The sequence below is a fragment of the Leopardus geoffroyi genome, chromosome B3, assembly GCF_018350155.1.
Source record: "Leopardus geoffroyi isolate Oge1 chromosome B3, O.geoffroyi_Oge1_pat1.0, whole genome shotgun sequence".
Classification (NCBI taxonomy): Eukaryota; Metazoa; Chordata; class Mammalia; order Carnivora; family Felidae; genus Leopardus; species Leopardus geoffroyi.
This window is the reverse complement of record NC_059337.1, coordinates 62,487,478-62,506,265: the sequence shown is the minus strand read 5'-3', so window position 1 is coordinate 62,506,265 and position 18,788 is coordinate 62,487,478. Positions and strand designations below refer to the sequence as shown.

At 38.0% G+C, this 18,788-nt stretch overlaps 1 protein-coding gene across 3 annotated transcripts in view; it reads left to right on the top strand.

Annotated features, from left to right (window-relative positions):
• Window positions 1-18,788, top strand: part of RAD51 (RAD51 recombinase) — a 35,525-nt gene that overhangs the window by 15,287 nt on the left and 1,450 nt on the right. For all 3 annotated transcript variants that reach the window (XM_045450015.1, XM_045450014.1, XM_045450013.1), the window contains exons 4-7: window positions 898-1,015; window positions 2,402-2,493; window positions 10,423-10,517; window positions 18,410-18,523. In XM_045450015.1, the coding sequence (XP_045305971.1) occupies window positions 898-1,015; window positions 2,402-2,493; window positions 10,423-10,517; window positions 18,410-18,523 (419 nt within the window). The remainder of the gene's footprint in view (window positions 1-897; window positions 1,016-2,401; window positions 2,494-10,422; window positions 10,518-18,409; window positions 18,524-18,788) is intronic.

Below are 18,788 nucleotides of genomic sequence, written 5' to 3'. Positions count from 1 at the left end.
GATTTTCTCTATTATATTTCTATTCTCCTATTAGTTTCTACTCTAATCTTCCTTTCTTCTGCTTGCTTTGTTTAGTGTACTCTTTTTCTGATATCTTTAAGTGGAAGTTAGGTTATTGATTTAAGATCTTTCTTATAATACTGGCATTGATAGTTATAAACTTCCCTTTAAGCTCTGCTTTTACTGCATTCCATAAGTTGTGGTATGCTGTGTCTTCATTTTCATTCACCTGAAAGTATTTTCCGATTTCCCTTGTCATTTCTTCTTTGACTCATTGGTTATTTAGGAGTGTATCATTTAATTTCCATTATTTGTGAATGCATTTATTTTTAAATTTTGGAATTGATAGATGGTTGAAGACTTACCAGTGACTGCAAAATAGGATTTAAATGTTTTCAACCTCAACAGTATAAGAGAAAAGGTACAGGTGACAGAGATGGTAAAGTAGATATGGAGGGAGAAGAGACTGAAGGGCAAATGTTCTCATTTAACAAAGTAGAAAGTTAAGAGAGAAAGTCTGTGGTTGATGGAACAGGAAAGGAGGACTTAAATATATTGTTGGACTTTGTGCCATATTGTCACATTTGTCATTAAGTCAGGCGAAGTACATATATGTTGGTCTGTAATAGTTTTTTGTTTTTTTTATGTATGTGGATGTATTATTTGAATTAGTAATTTCAAAATTAATCTTCTTGGAGTCCCTAAATTAGTTTACCCTTTAGTTGCCAGAAAGATAAAATAATCCTAGAACTAGAACTATTAGTATTTTGATAACTTTTTAAAGAGAAATCATTCTAGAAATGTTATTAGATGTTGTTTCATCCCGCTCTATGTCTGGTTCTTGTTTTATTAATAATAAACATATTTTGTTGATTTGACATTACTTAATTTTCCCAGACTGAGGCAGCCAAGTTAGTTCCAATGGGTTTCACTACTGCAACTGAGTTCCACCAAAGGCGATCAGAGATCATACAGATTACTACTGGCTCCAAAGAACTTGACAAACTACTTCAAGGTATAGTAATCCCTTATCCTCTGTTGTAAACTACAGTTAGCAAAGCATCCAGGTCACAGAACAAAACTATTTGGGTAGAATTCGTGTGTTAGATATGATTAAAAGATAATAGAACTATCCACATTGAAGAAGTAAGACTGCTGTAGGGTGGGACCTGAGTTACACAAAATTGTCTGCCAATTAATTAATTTAGTTTCCATTTAATACCACATTCAGAGGGTAAGCTCCCCCTGCCTAAAGAATTAATTATAACCTACTTTAACACAAGGTTGAAAATCTGATAACTAAAACACTCCATGTTTGAAGACTAGGTTATAGTATCAATCCATGGTAGTACACACTAATATTTAGGACTTTATGGAAAGCTGTAAAGTTTTTTTGAACTTTTGAAAACACTGCTCCCCTAAAAGATTTGTTTCTTAGTGCTTCACCAAATATTTCAACATTTAAAGTTTTCATTTTGGGGGGAGACAAAATAGTATGCAATTAGCAATCACACTCAAATTTGAGTGTTAGCCCTCCCATCTGTACCTCCTCCCAGCATTTACTGGAGGTATTACATGTGCAAATTACTTAATATCTCTATGCCTCAGTTTTATTATCTTCATAATAAGGATAAAAAGACTTCCTACCTTATAGGTTATTGGAATTAAGTGAAATGGTACATATATATGTGTAGCACAATGCTAGATACACAATTAACGATTAGAAAGTACTAGGTGATATTATATCTGTATTTTTTAAGTGACTGCTTATTGACTTGTGATGGTATAGTTCTATATCTCTAGTTAAAGCCACATGTGTGATACAGTTACATAGAGCTGTACACAGATACACAAATGAGATGAGTATGCCTACAGTTGGAGAAATATGACTGTATCACTGACAGCTTTCTGGTATTGATACTGTACTGTAATTATATAAAATGTTACACTGGAGGAGGCTGGGTGAGAATTCATGGGATCTTCCTGTACATTTCTTGGCAATTAAAAAGAAAAAAATATGTTAATGTTTATTTACCTTTGAGAGAGAGAGAAAGAGACAGAGGCATGAGGGGGTAGGGGCAGAGAGAGAGGGAGACACAGAATCTGAAGCAGGTTCCAGGCTCCAAGTTAGCACAGAGCCTGACACAGGGCTCGAACCCGAAACCACACAATCATGACCTGAGCTGAAGTTGGACGCTTAACCGACTGAGCCACCCAGGCGCCCCAGCAATTTTCTATAGATCTAGAAATATTTCAAAATAAAAAATATTTTAAGAGTTACTGATTGTTGAAAAATGGATTTCCAAATTATGTATACATCTTTTTGATGAGCTCCAAGGGCATTTCTATGATTATTGTTTCTGAATGTTTGTATTTTGCTAAAGGATATTTCTTACTTTAGGAGGAATTGAGACTGGATCAATTACAGAGATGTTTGGAGAATTCCGAACTGGGAAGACTCAGATCTGTCATACATTGGCTGTAACATGCCAGGTAAGCTTTTGGGCTCTAACCAAATCAGCAAGAAAAAGTTGATTCTTGTTATTTTCAAGCATCTTTTGGGATGGAAATAAAAGGCACTTTCTCTATCCCTAAGACTAATTAGAAGGTAGACTTCCTATTGCAGAATTCTTCATTGTGCTAATACTTTCAGATTTTTAATTTCAGATACTTTCTTACCATCCATTAGGCCTCCCCAGGCTTCACCTGCCTTCTTCACTAGTCTAGATTTTATGATTGATCATTAAAGTCATTCCTTTACAAATACCCTCAGATTTACATTCCCCATCAGAACAGATGCCAATTTTGGATGAACTCTTCTCAGTCTTCTCTGAGAGCGGTCTTCTGAGTGCTTGTTCCCTAATAGCTAATCATACTGGAGAAAAATCATACCGTAAAGCTGATTGTCTGCATTTTATTCATTTTTTTTTTAGTGTTTTATTTATTTTTGAGAGTGAGCGAGCAAGCACACAAGCAGGGGAGGGGCAAAAGGAGAGAGGGAATCACAGAATCCAAAGCAGGCCTCAGGCTCTGAGCTATCAGCACAGAGCCCAACATGGGGCTCAAACTCACAAACCGTGAAATCATGACCTGATCAAGTCGGACGTTTAACCAACTGAGCCACCCAGGCACCCCAACTCCTCCTGTTTTCTGCTCTACCTCGTACTAAGTATCTTCTCCACTTCTACTTATGCTCTCATTCATAGGAGGATTTGGAAATAGACAGAGATAATTAATTGCCTGAGATCGTATTGTATTGAAAAGGTAGATACAAAAATCAAACCCGACTTTACAAGCCCATGCTCTTAAAACCTTTATAAGAGTAAAAACCTGTACCTGGCTTGTTTTCTGCTGTATTGCTAATGCCTAGTCAGTGCTTTGCACTCAGTAAATACTTGAAGCAATGGAGACAATAGAATAGATGTCCTAAGACATACTCCTTTGTTTGTTTTAAGATTTTATTTTTTAAGAAATCTGTACACCCAACGTGGGGCTCCAACGTACAACCTGAGATCAAGAGTCATCTGCTTTACTGACCAAACCAGTCAGGCACCCCAGCACATACTTACTATAACAGAAATTGTATGGAGGAAGTAGCATAACTTTTTTAGGAAGAGAGAGGGATTACTTCACCCTAAAGTAATCATGGAACACTTTAGAGAGATAAGGGATTGGACCATACTCCTGAAGAATGCTAAATTTGAGTAGGTAAAGAAATTAAAAAGCATTTATCTAGGGAATGGTATGTGCAGAAGTGCAGGAGCACAGGGGCAGGATATATGGAGAAGACAATAAATAAACCCATTTATCTAGCTCAGAGGTCTTACTTGGAAAGTCATAGGAGATAAACCTTAAAAGGACACATCAAGGTACACCTGGCTGGCTCAGTTCGTGCAGCATGTGACTCTTGATCTTGGGGTTGTGAGTTTGAGCCCCACGTTAGGTATGGAGATTACTTAAAAATAAAATCTCTAAGAGAAAAAAGGACAGCTCAAGAACACGTTTTAGAAGGTCTTCGCTGTAATGTAAGGAGTTTACACTCGATTCTGTAAAGAGTGGAGATCATAAAATCTTCCTCAACCGAAAAGAAATAAGTCAGGGGGCTTGGGTGGCTTAGTCCAACTTCAGCTCAGGTCATGATCTCACAGTTCGTGGGTTCAAGTCCCATGTTGGAGTTTGCGCTGTCGGCTTCAGAGGGAGAGTGTTCGCATTCTCTCTCCCAAAAATGAAACGTTAAAAAAATTTTTTTTGAATAACAAGTAATATTTTCAGAAATATGCTGGTAGCAACCTGTTGAGAATTGGAAGGAGAGGCAAAAGCTGAGGATATTTAATGGATGATTATTATAAACATTAGCTGATTGGGTATAAACTAAAATAGTCACATTGAAGAGATACAGGCAGAAGATGTAAAAGGCGGCATTTAATGACTGATGATAAAAAATATATATATCCCTCAGCCCAACAATGTATTAATTTGGTAAACTCTAGAAAGGATTTGGGGGAGAGAGGTAGTTTTTATGGAAAGATTAGTTCAAATTTAGAGAATTGGGTTTGAGGTAATGAGACAACCAAGTAAAATTGTCTAGCAGTATTTAGAGATGGTGTAACTAAGTCCTATGTAGAGAAGTAACATTGAAATCTCTGAAAATGAAAGATCTGAGAAGAGATAAGAAGGATATAGAAGGGACAGTGAACAAATTTGTCACTGTTTTGCAACCTTAAGCAGTGTTTTGAGGAGCCCTTTTTCTTCTTTGGGGTCCTAACATTCCTTGGTTTAAGGGTATGTTGCTGTGAGTAGCTGGCCCAGTGAGTACCCTGGAACCTGGCCCATTACTATGGGTCAACTCTATTAGAATTTTTTGAGGCTAGGAGTGCCTGGGTGGCTCAGTCAGTTAAGTGTCTGACTTCAGCTCAGGTCATGATCTCATGGTTCGGGAGTTGGAGCCCCACGTTGGGCTCTGTGCTGACAGCTCAGAGCCTGGAGCCTGCTTCGCATTCTGTGTCCCCTTCTCTCTCTGCTCCTCCCCCCACTTGCGTTCGTTTTCTCTCTCTCTCTCTCTCTCTCTCTCTCTCTCTCTCTCTCTCTCTCAAAAACAAACATTAAAAAAAAAATGTTAGGGTCGCCTGGGTGGCTCAGTCATTTGAGCGTCCGACTTTGGCTCAGGTCATGATCTTAACGTTTGTGGATTCAAGCCCCGCATTGAGCTCTGTGCTGACAGTTTGGAACCTGGAGCCTGCTTCAGATTCTGTCTCCCTCTCTCTGCCCCTCCCCCACTCATGCTCTGTCTCACTCTCCCTCAAAAATAAATATTAAGAAATTTTTTTTTTTAATTTTTAAGAATTTTTTTAGGCTTTATTACAGTTCTAGGTATTTTGAAGGAAATGGCATTATTTTAATCTAGATAGATTATACTCACTTCTCCCATGGACACAGCTTATCGATGAAGTTCAGGAACAACTCACATGAAATTTGCCTCTTTATAGCAGTATGACAGAGGAGGGTTACTGGTATCTTTCTATTCTAGTGTGAATTCTTACTCTCTCGACAACAGTAGTTCTTGGAACCCATTTATAAATTGTTCTCTTTTGTGTTTTTTTTTCCTCTTGTAAAAAGAGTTTTGAACTGTCCCTCATAATTTATTCAGTATTTAAATAGTTTATCAAAAATGTTAATTATATCAATGTAATGTGCTATGGTTTCAGATGGTATTACAAGCCGTAAAAAAAAAACAACTGATTTTGTGGGGCACCTGGGTGACTCATTTAAGCATCTGACTTCAGGTCAGGTCGTGATCTCACCGTTCCCGAGTTTGAGGCCCGTGTCAGGCTCTGTGCTGACAGCTCGAAGCCTAGAGCCTATTTCAGATTCTGTATCTCCTTCTCTCTGCCCCTCCCTCCCTCTCTTTCTCTCTCTCACTCTCAAATATAAATATTAAAAAAAAAGAAATACTTATTTTGTTAGCACCCTGTGTCTTACATAAGTTCACATTTTAGTAAGACACATATATCTGCAGAGACTAATATTTTCTCAAGTCACCCAACAAAATCTTTATTTTTTTTCATGTTATAGATATGTACTTCATTAGTCACAGCTTCTACGTTGAAATGGTGAATGTCATTTCTTGAGATAGGAAAATACTCTGGTTCTTTGTGAATAAAGGTGTTTGGAACAGTAAGAGGCCCAGCTTGATAGTGCTTGATAGTCTCCTGGTTTTTTTCATCATTTACCTTTTTCCTTTTAATTTTAATTATTTAATTCTCATTTTAATTGCTTCTTTTCCTGATTGCTCTACTGATCTTTTTGTTGCAGACCAAATGTCACTGTATGTCTTATGAGACAGCCAAGTTAGAATTCCACTGTCAGGTATACCTGAGCCATTGTTGTTTCTCCTCATAAAGAATTCTGAGGAGGAGAGATTGGGGGTAGAGGAGAACTTTGAGACTGAGACTTATAAAGAGGGGAGCATTGAGAAGAAGAGTGGTAGTGAGCTATAGAAGCTGTAGCTTACTGCCTGGGTACCATTAGAAAACTGTTAGCAAAAGGGAAATATAGCACCATGATGTGGGTCGTTTGACAGGATATGTTACCTTTTTAAGTAGAAATGGTTTCTGCATGTTGTTTTGACAGAGATTCATGTGGAATATATATTTACAGTATATCTGTAGTGGCTAGGGCAACTACGTACACTTGATCTTAGCCAAAAGGCCGAGAAGCAATTAGGGCAACTACGTATATCACGCTTATGCTCTTCAACTGTGCAAACAGAATCCTATCCTGGGACTATTTATTAAGTAGATTATGCCTGTCAACAATAAACTGAAGCAAAATTCTCAAACATATCCTTTCTATAAAAGTAACTGATGGGGCGCCTGGGTGGCGCAGTCGGTTAAGCATCCGACTTCAGCCAGGTCACGATCTCGCGGTCCGTGAGTTCGAGCCCCGCGTCAGGCTCTGGGCTGATGGCTCAGAGCCTGGAGCCTGTTTCCGATTCTGTGTCTCCCTCTCTCTCTGCCCCTCCCCTGTTCATGCTCTGTCTCTCTCTGTCCCAAAAATAAATAAACGTTGGAAAAAAAAAAAAAGTAACTGAACATTCACAGGTGACTGAACACCTATAGAGCTTTTTTTGTTTTGTTTTGTTTTAAGAGACAAACATGCTAATTCATTAATAACAGAAAGGATTACATTTCACCATCCTGAGACCTGGAACTAGAGGTATAGAGAGGATGTTAGATTACTGTTTGAATCTAAACATTTTCTGCTCTCATTTGTTAAGATTTTCTTAACTTAATTTTCTTTTTTTTTTTTTTAATTTTTTTTTTTTTCAACGTTTATTCATTTTTGGGACAGAGAGAGACAGAGCATGAATGGGGGAGGGGCAGAGAGAGAGGGAGATGCAGAATCGGAAACAGGCTCCAGGCTCTGAGCCATCAGCCCAGAGCCTGATGCGGGGCTCGAACCCACGGACCGCGAGATCGTGACCTGGCTGAAGTCGGACGCCTAACCGACTGCGCCACCCAGGCGCCCCAACTTAATTTTACTTCTTAATAAAATAAAATTCCAGTACATTAGATCTCTATCTAATAATGAAGTTATGTAAAGCTGAGAGCCACAGTTAGATGACAAAAATAAAGAACCCATGTTTGTTCAAAGTACTAGAGATATTTTCAAATTCAGAGAATACAGTTTATCAAAAATTGCAGTTTTGAACGCATATATGCCCTTTGACAGAAAATGTGGCTTCCATGGGGCATCTGGGTGGGTCAGTTGGTGAAGGGTCCATCTTTGGCTCAGGTCATGATGTCACGGTTTGTGAGTTTGAGCCTTGCATCGGGCTCTGTGCTGACTGTTCAGAGCCTGGAGCCTGCTTCAGATTTTCTGTCTCCCTCTTTCTCTGCCCCTCTACTGCTCATGCTCTATCTCTTTCTCTGTCTCAAAAAGAAACATTTAAAAAAAAGTTTTTTTAAATGTGGCTTCCACAATTTTCACATAAAGTCAAGAATAAATGTGCAAAGAGTTTATACCATAGCATTATAAAATGGTGAAAGTTCAGAACAACCTGCATCACTAAATTAGGAAGAAGGGTGAAATTATGTTACTGAGCAGTTATTAAAAATAGCTAACTTGGTGGTGGTGTCCCAGTCCAGTAACACAAGATAACTGCAGTGGCACTGGAGGGCAAGATGGAGGGGACAGAATGGGCTGGAGTGCAGAGCATGCAGTCCATCCCTTTGAAATTGGCTCAATAAACACACTGGGACCTTGTCCACTTTTCTGTCAGTCTGCCTACCTATACCCAGCCACCTGTGGTCTCCCTTCTTCCAAAGAGGTCACATAGCTGAAAAAGAACCTCTTCTCATGCTAGCACTAAAGATAACAAACAGTGAGAAAAATGAGGATCCTCATTCATCTTAATTCCTTAATTTCTTCAGCCCTGAGTCTCAAGATTTTCTCCTCCCCAAAAAACTAAGCCAGCCTTTGCTGTCGTTTTGGCCAGTGATTCCAAACATTTCCTCTGTCGAGACCCTCTTTTGTTGTATACATATCCTTTTCTCCTTCCGTGGATTCTTAGGATTTAAAAGATAACAATCTTTTTCCCCTTTCCAAATTAACAAAGCCTCTGTAACTGAGTGCTAAGGTCAATGCTGTAGGGGTAGACATATCATCAGATTTCAAAGTGCTTTCTGTGTGTCAAGCACTGTGCTAAACACTTTATGTGAGTTATTTAATCTTCAGAACAATCCTATAAGGTGGGTTTTATCTACATTTTACAGAAAAGGAAACAGATTAATATTCTCAAGGTCACATGGTAATGGCAGAACCACATATGAAAAGCCTTTGTATGAAACTGCATAGATTATGATCTGGAAGATTACTTCTGGGAGATGGGAGGGATAAAGAAGAGCTTTTAGTTTTTACTCTACTTATTTCTATATTGTGTGAATTTTTAAATCAAGCATATAGTACTTTCATAATTTTGAAAAGGATTTTCTCAGAAATAGGAAAAAGAAATTTTGATGATACTAGGCCCTTAATGTAAAATGTCCTAAAGGATTTTCCTTAGAATTTAAAGGTGAATTATGGCTCCAAAGTAGATTTCTAGGGTGGAAACTACCCTTCAGCATAATTCACTTAAAATTTGTAAAACTCAAAGGTGTCTGGCATGGGATGGATAGCCCAAAACTGAGATTTCCCTAAGTGGTTCATAAGACTGTTTTCGTTTCTTTCCTTTTTCTTTAAACTCTACTTTCCGGGGCACCTGGGTGGCTCAGTCGGTTAAGTGTCCGACTTCAGCTCAGGTCATGACCATCTCATGGGTCATGAGTTCAAGCCCCACATTGGGCTGTGTGCTGACAGTTCACAGCCTGGAGCCTGCTTCAGATTCTTTGTCCCTCTCTCTGCCCCTTTCCTGCTCATGCTGTCTCTCAAAAATAAATAAATGTTAAAAAAATTTTTTTTTTATTTAAAAAACTCTCCTTTTTTTCCTTTTGTTCATTTTTAACGCCTGTAGGTACTATTGGAATGAGCACCTTTTTTCTTTTTTTCTTTAAACTTACAAGCTAACGTAGTAAATAATCTTTCAAATGTTTGTACTCCGGGCTCCTAGGTGGCTCAGTCATTTAAGCATCCAACTTCGGCTCAGGTCATGATCTCACGGTTCGTGCATCTGAGCCCCACATCAGGCTCTCTGCTAACAACGCAGAGCCTGCTTCAGTTCCTATGTCTCCCTCAATCTTTGTCCCTACCCCATGCTCACTCGCGCGCGCACTCGCGCTCTCTCTCTCTTTCTCTCTCTCTGTCAAAAATTAAAAAAAAAAAACATTAAAAAAAACTTACCTGGGATCTGAAAAAAAAATTTTTTTAATGTTTGTATTCTTGAGAGAATTGTTCAGTCTTTTTTTTTTTTTTTTTTTTTCAACGTTTGTTTATTTTTGGGACAGAGAGAGACAGAGCATGAACAGGGGAGGGGCAGAGAGAGAGGGAGACACAGAATCGGAAACAGGCTCCAGGCTCTGAGCCATCAGCCCAGAGCCTGACGCGGGGCTCGAACTCACGGACCGCGAGATCGTGACCTGGCTGAAGTCGGACGCTTAACCGACTGCGCCACCCAGGCGCCCCGAATTGTTCAGTCTTATATTGGTATGCAGACTTAGAATTTTATCATCTACTTTGAACTGTATTTCCAAGCAATCCAACTCTGGTAGGACTCTGGATTCACTTGGTGTGGGTCACCATGAGCTTCATTATTCCTTGTTTCTACTATTTGTATTTCTCTTAGAAGGGAATGCTTCTTCCCTACTTCTGAGTGTCTCTTTAATGTATTTTTTCCCTTTGCCTAATTGGGGTGAATGGGGAAGTTGATTAGTTATATCAGAAGAAGTACAGTGTTCATTTCCACATTGTTATTTTTGTTCTCTCTAGCTTCCCATTGACCGAGGTGGAGGAGAAGGAAAAGCCATGTACATTGACACAGAAGGTACTTTTAGGCCAGAAAGGCTGCTAGCAGTGGCTGAGAGGTAGGTTACTCGATTAAATAAATCTGGCCTCACCTGTCACTGTAATGATTGCCAGGGTTATTAGTATGTCTGAAGAGTGTCTCTTCTGTGTATTCCAATGTTATGTGTAGTTCAGAAGAATGACCTTCCATAGTAGAGGAAAGTGCTCTTCTTTAAAATCTATGAGTTATTGTCAGACTGGATAAAAAACTACAACTGTATGCTGTCTCCTAGAGAAACACTTTAGATTCAGAGACACATAGGTTGAAAGAAAAAAGATGGTAACATATTGCATACAAACAGTAACCATAAGAGAGCTGGAGTGGCTATACTAATATCAGACAATATAGACTTTAAGACAAAAAATATGTATTACTAGAGACAAAGAAGAACATTGGGAAAATAGAACATTATAAACATATCCATACCTATCCTCAGGCCCCAAAATATGTGAAACAAAAACTGCCGTAATTGAAGAACAAAATAGACAATTTAACCATATTTTGTTGGGGACCAGTATCTTACTTCAAAAGACCTGTAGCTAGCGTCATACTTCATGGTGAAAGTCTGAATGCTTTCTCCTTAAGATTGGAAACAAGGTGAGGATGTCTATTCTCACTACTTATATTCTACTGAAGTGGAATATGCTGAATGTACTGAAGGTCCTTGTCAGTGAAGTCAGGTGAGAAAATGAAATGAAAGGCATCCAGATTGGAATGGAAGATGTAGAACTATCTTTATTCACCAATGACATGCTCCTGTATGTAGAAAATCCTAAGGAATCTACATAGACACAAAACTGCTAGAACTAGATTAGTTCAGCAAGGTTGTAGGATATAGTGTCAGTATGCAGAAATCCATTGTATTTTCATACACAAGCAATGAACAGTTCAAAAATTAAGAACCCAATTTCATCATTCACAGTAGCACTGAATCCATTCACTGTCAAAAAGATCAAAATAGTAATAATTTCAACAGAAGACTACAAAACATCGATGAAAGAAATTGAAGATCTACATAATTAGAGAAACAGTCCATCTTCATGTATTGGAAGACACAGTATTACTAAAGTCTTAATTTTTCCTCCAACTAATCTATGGATTCAGCACAATCCCTACAGAAGTTTTAGGAAACTTTTTTGTAGAAATCAACAAGCTAATTATAAAATTTATATAGAAATGTCTAGGATCCAGAATAGCCAAACCATTCTTGGGGGGGGGAGGTGAAGAGAAAGAACAAAATTGGAGGTCTTGGTCTTCTTTATTTTAAAATTTACTATAAGGCAACAAAAATTAAGACAGTGTGGTACTGGCATAGGACAGACATGTAAATCAGTGAGACAGAACTGAGAATTCAGAAATGAGCTCTTTAATTTATAGTCACTTGATTTTTGATAAAGATGCCAAGACAATTTAATGGTTCCCAAATAAGAGTCTTTTCAGTAAATGGTGCTAATGTTGTTGGGTATCAACATGCAAAAAGATAAATTTAGACCCTTACACCATACATAAAATTGACAAAAATGGATAATAGTCTGATAACTCTTCAAAAAATTAAACAGAATTATAGTATAATTCAGCAGTTCCACTTGTGAGTATATGCTCTAAAGAATTGAAATACGGACTTCGGTACTTGTACACCAGTGTTCATAGCACTAATCACAATAGCCGAAAAGTGGAAACAACCCATTTATTCATCACTAGGTGAATGGATAAACAAAATGTCATATAAACACACAATGGGATATTTTTTAATCTTAAAAAGGAAGGAAATTCTCATACATGATACAACATGGATGAATATTGAAAATATGCTAAGTGAAATAAGCCAGTTACCCAAGGACAAATTATATGATTCCTCCTCTTATATGAGGTACTTAAAGTAGTCAAATTCATAAAGGTAGTAGAACAGTGGTCCCCAGGAGCAGGAGGTGAGGGGAATTAGGAGTTATTATTTAAGGGATACAGTTTTAGTTTGGGATGATAAAAAGTTGTGGAGAGGGATGGTGGTGATGGTTGTACACCATGGAAATGTACTTATTGCCACTGGACTGTACATTTTTAAAAAGGTTGAAATGGTCAATTATATGTCATGTATATGTACTTTATTATTACTATTTTAAGGATGATGGTCCTAAATAAAACTAATACTATAAAACTTAGGACAAAAGGGCAGACAAAAATATTTGTGATCTTGAGGTAGGCAAAGATTTCAAAACAAAATCCATGAAAGAAAAAAATTGATGTTTTTATTTTCATCAAAATTTGAAACTTGTGTGTTTCAAAGAACATTAGTAAGAAAGTACAAAGACAACCCAGAGAATGTCAGAAAATATTTGCAAATCATGTATCTGAAGGGTCTAGTATCCAGACTATACAAAGATCTCTTAAAATCCAACAATAAAAAAACCCAATTAAAAAATGAGCAAACTATTTGTATAGCTGTTTCTCCAAACAAGGTAAATGGCCAAGAAGCACATGAAAAGATGCTCAACGTCATTAGTCAAGGGGAAAAACAAAACAACAATGAGATACCACCACCAGGGTAGCAGTAATAAAAAAGGTAGTAACAATTGTTAGGGAGGATGTAAAGAAACTAGAATCCTAATTGCTGGTAAGAATGTAAAATGGTCCAGTCACTTTGGAAAACAGTGTGGCAGTTAAATATAAAATTACCACATAACCCAGCAGTTTCACTCCGGTTATGTATGTACCCAAGAGATACGAAAACATATCCACATACAGACTTGTATATGGATGTTTATAGTATTGTTATAATAGCCCCAAACTGAAAATAACCCAATTGGCAATCAACTCATGAATGAATTAACAAAATTTGGTTTATGTATACAGTGGAGTACTATTCAACAATAGAAAGGAATGAAGTACCGATGCATGTTATACCATAGATGAACCTCAGAAGACATACTAAATGATAAAAGCTAGGCACATAAGACCACATATTATATAATTTTATTTATATGAAATTTCCAGAAGGAGAAAAATCTGTAGAGACCATAGATAAGTGGTTGCCTGGGCAGGGAGTAGGAACAGGAAATAACTGCATATATACTTGATAGATCTTTTCAGGAAAATGGAAATGTTTTAAGATTAGATAGTGATAATGGGTGTACAACTCTGCAAATTTTATTACTAAAAAGTCATTCAGTTGTACACTTAAAAGCAGGTCAATTTTATGGCATGTAAATTATACCTCACTAAAGTTGGTAACAAATGTCCAAGTTTCTCTGTCCCGTAATACATCTTTCAAATAAACTGTCGAAAGTTTTACTTAATTTCTCTTGTCTAGAGTCAAATGTGATAATTTGGTCCCTACCACACATTTTAATGAAACCTAGTCATTAAATATAATTTAATTGCATGTTTAGACATCAGACTCAAGTTGAAACTTGACTGGCTAAGTTGAAAATAATTTTTTTTTAGCTTTAGAATTATAACGGAATTCTCTTTCACAGTTTACTATTTGAGGGATCCAGGGTATCAAACATAAACCATTGAGGCAAAAAAATCAGTTGGAACCATAATTGCAGCTCTTTGTGTCTGCTTATAAAATCTTTCAAAAAAAGATTCACTCATTTGCAACCTGATCTTAGTTTTATTTTTCTTTTCTTTTTTTTTTAAATGTTTATTTTTGAGAGAGCATAAGTGGCGGAAGGGCAGAGAGAGGGGGATAGAGGATCCAAAGCTTGACAGCAGCAAGCCCAATGTGGGGCTCAAACTCACTAACCACGAGATCATGACCTGAGCCAGAGTCACTCAACCAACTGAGCCACCCAGGCTCCCCTGATCTTCATTTTCTAAAGATGGGTGTACTACACTGTATCTTCCCTCCCAAAGTTATTTTTGTTCTTGTACAGAAGTCACACTTTTAATTTTTTTTTTTTCAACGTTTATTTATTTTTGGGGGGACAGAGAGAGACAGAGCATGAACGGGGGAGGGGCAGAGAGAGAGGGAGACACAGAAACGGAAACAGGCTCCAGGCTCTGAGCCATCAGCCCAGAGCCTGACGCGGGGCTCGAACTCACGGACCGCGAGATCGTGACCTGGCTGAAGTCGGACGCTTAACCGACTGCGCCACCCAGGCACCCCACACACTTTTAATTTTTAAGTACACTGTTTCAGTAGCTGAGTTTTTTGAGTTAGAATTTTGCCCAGTAACATAAATGAGTGCTCAGATAGGATAGATGAGATAGTAAAATGTTGGCTATGAGGACAGGGCTTTGTTTTGGTCACTCACTGTCTACCTAAGCCCTAGAAAAGGGCATTTGGCATTTATTAATGAATGAATTAGTATTTATTAATTAGGGCCATGTTTATGGCTGTTTTGTCAACTAAAGGAAAAATGTTTATTGTACTTTTTTTTTTTTTTAATTTTTTTTTTTTTTCAACGTTTATTTATTTTTGGGACAGAGAGAGACAGAGCATGAACGGGGGAGGGGCAGAGAGAGAGGGAGACACAGAATCGGAAACAGGCTCCAGGCTCTGAGCCATCAGCCCAGAGCCTGACGCGGGGCTCGAACTCACGGACCGCGAGATCGTGACCTGGCTGAAGTCGGATGCTTAACCGACTGCGCCACCCAGGCGCCCCTGTTTATTGTACTTTTTTAAAGGTTTTCTTTTTAAGTAATCTCTACACCCAACATGGGGCTCAAACCCACAACCCCAAGATCAAGAGTTGCAAGCAAGGAAAAATATGTTTAAATAAAAAAGTCTATTTTATCACTTCTACCTATCAGAAAACTTTTTGTAATTGAATTTATGTATATTGCGTTTATATTATAGTTATGAGAAAGTAACAGCACTTCCTTAAGCTAGTACCTAATTTCCCTTCACAACAGAACAACCCTCATTTTAGTTGTTGAAGAATACTGACCCACATCCAGGTTACTATAACTCAGGGCTTCTCCAGAATACAGTCCTCAGTATAGCTGCATTAGCATCACCTGGGCACAGTTCACAGTACAAATCCTCTGACTCCACTCACATTCTACTGAATCAGAAATTGTTAGGGAATCAAAATAGGGTCCAGCAATGTTTTAATAAGCTCTCTAGGTGATCTGGATGCTTGCTAAAGTTTAAAAGCCATGACCATAATTGCTAGCTACAGTGTCACCACCTTTTTTGAAAGTTTTTAAATACTCTCAAAGAATGCCAGAACCCCCTTGAAGCCCATATAGCTGTTTTTCATACTTACGTGTTAAGAATCACCAGAGGTATTTGTTAAATATATAAATTACTGTACCTCTTCCCCCCAAATTGTGATTTATTAAGTCTTGGTTAGGCCCAGGAAATTTTTTTTAAAAGTGTTCCAGGTTATTCTTGAGGAAGTTCTGGAAACACTATGAGAGAGGATACTTATTTTTAGCCAACTTTTTCCATGTTATAGGAATTGAAAATTCCATGTACTGCTTCAGGAATGTAAGCATCGAGATCCCTATAGTGTTTCTTGTGAGTGCTGCTGACAGGCCAGAGTAACTCTTTGTTTTTCTGGTGAACCATCCTTATTCTTATAGCAAAAGATACTTTCCTGATAGATGATATTAATGCTTCTTCAGCAAATCTAGACTTGTGTAGTGCAGTACTTAGGCCTCTTGAATCTTTTTTTCTTACAGCCATGATTTAAATATGGAAAATTTTATCTCCAGTTTAACTGGTCAGGATTCCAAGATAAAACTCTATCCTTATTGCATCTCATTATCTTCATGCTCAGACTTAATAATTCATTATCATCAATCCACTTAATGCCAAAGCTGAACAAGTACTTGTGTTGATAATGACAAAGAATAGCAGGTGAAATGTCCATAAAGTACAAAGATGATGTGGAAAATTCAGTTGGTTAGAGTGAGATGTCCTGATATTGAGGTTTACCTCATTGCAATGCTCTATCCAAGTGCTAGAATATTCCTTTGTTTTTCTGTTCTGTTGGGGAGGAAAAGCCAGAGGAAAACTTTTAAGCTAAATCTCAGAAGAATAGGTTTAATGCAGTGTATGCTTTTGTAAAGATCAGAGTCTCCACATAGACTGCTTCTATAAAAGACTGACAGGATCATAAACATAGAAATTTATGGTTCTCAAAGAATTACAGTGCCTTGATTTTGTTTAAACAGATTCTCTTTTAAACTATGACATAAGCGAGTTGGTGTACTTTTGAACTGTAATGATTTTAGGTGACGTTAATATGAAAATATTACTTGGGTATAGTGGTATGGTTCTCTTTGGGTTATGGATAAAAGCTTTATTCAGTAACATTTATTCAGAATTTACTAGGTATAAAAAATGTGCTAGGTAAGAGAGGCCAAGTTTTTCCCTCAAGAAATTTGTAGTCTAGTAAAAGAATGGTAGGGTGGCTCCTCAAAAGTGCCATATAAAGTCCTAAACCAAATTTTCTAGAAGTGCACAAGAGGGAGAATCACATCTATTTGAGAGGTGCAGGGGGAACCTTTGTAAAAATGCAGGCATTTAGTTGTGTCTTGATAGATGGATAAAATCAAAATATCTTTGAAGAAATGGGTCTCCATTATGGTATATTTAATGAAAATAAAAGTTGTCCTACTCATACCACTTTGAGCATTCAAATCTTAGGGTAGCAGTTAGAGAGGTATAAGAAAAAAAAAGATTATTCTAAGAAAATAGAAGATATCTTACTTGCCTTTTTTTTTTTTAAGTTTGAGAAAGTAAGAGAAAAAGGTCCTCTTATATGCTAATGCAAAAGGAATGGCACCTGGGTGGCTCAGTCAGTTGAGTGTCTGACTCTTGGTTTCAGCTCAGGTCATGATTTCATGATCATAGGATTGAGCCCCAAGTCCAGCTCTGAGCTGTCAGCCTGCTTGGGATTCTCTCTCCACCACTCTCCTGCCCCTCCCCACTCTCATGTGCGCGCGCGCTCGCTCTCTCTCTCTCTCTCTCTCTCTGGAAATAAATAAACTTTAAAAAATGCAAAGGAGGGGCGCCTGGGTGGCGCAGTCGGTTGGGCGTCCGACTTAAGCCAGGTCATGATCTTGCGGTCCGTGAGTTCGAGCCCCGCGTCAGGCTCTGGGCTGATGGCTCAGAGCCTGGAGCCGGTTTCCGATTCTGTGTCTCCCTCTCTCTCTGCCCCTCCCCCATTCATGCTCTGTCTCTCTCTGTCCCCAAAATAAATAAACGTTGAAAAAAAAAAATGCAAAGGAAAAAATCATTATTGAAGCACATGATGAACTAAGGTATCACTTATTTAACCATACTGGATACATGTCTTATAATCTATCTTAACTATAACTGGTTACTAGCAAGAAAAGAATAGAAGAAATGAAATACAGGAGTACCTGGGTGATTTGGTCAGTTAAGTGTCTGACTCTTGATTTTGGCTCAGGTCATGCTCTCACAGTTTGTGAGATAGAGCCCCGGGTCAGGCTCCATGCTGACTGTGGAGCCTGCTTGGGATTCTCTCTCTCCCCCTTTCTTTGTGCCTCCCCTACTCGCTCGCTTACTCGCTCTCTCAAACTTTAAAAAGTGAAAACCTTTATTTAAAAAAACAAAATACACTTCTCTTGAACTTCTTCAAGTTGAGTCTGTTCAGAAGGTTTTATTCCTGTATAACAATAGTTTACATGAATTTAATTGAATGATGATTTGTTTCAGTTCCAATTCTGTCATGTTGCTTTGGTTTTTCCGGGAAACATTTGGAACATTACATTTAGAAATTTCTTATTTTGGCTCAGGAGTCCTCAAAGACTAAATTTGATTTAGTCTGAAGTCCTGCCTGGTAGATCTACTCCTTCTACTTTTAGTAGAAAAGGAATTAATATTCTTTGGTCATAACATTTCTTGCCTAATCATCCAAGTAATTTCTTTGTTAATTTCAAGTCTGCCTGAGTTTTGTGTGCAGTCTAAAAATGTTCTCTATTCTCTTCTAGATATGGTCTCTCCGGCAGTGATGTCCTGGATAATGTAGCATATGCTCGAGGGTTCAACACAGACCACCAGACCCAGCTCCTTTATCAAGCATCAGCCATGATGGTAGAATCTAGGTCTGTGCTCAGTAGAAGACATGGAATATGTTCCAGAGCCCTTACCCTGAATTTTATGTAGGCTATGTGACAGAATTGATAGTAACTTGAATTAGAAAGGGGAGGTGTAAGTTTTAGTTCTACATTCTTGCATTGTGGGTTTAGGTCAAGTCGGTGTTAAAAAATGAAACCACTGGGCACCTGGCTGGCTCAGAGGAGCATGCAACTTTTGATCTCGGGGTCGTGAGTTTGAGCCCCACCTGGAGTGTAGAGATTATTTCCAAAA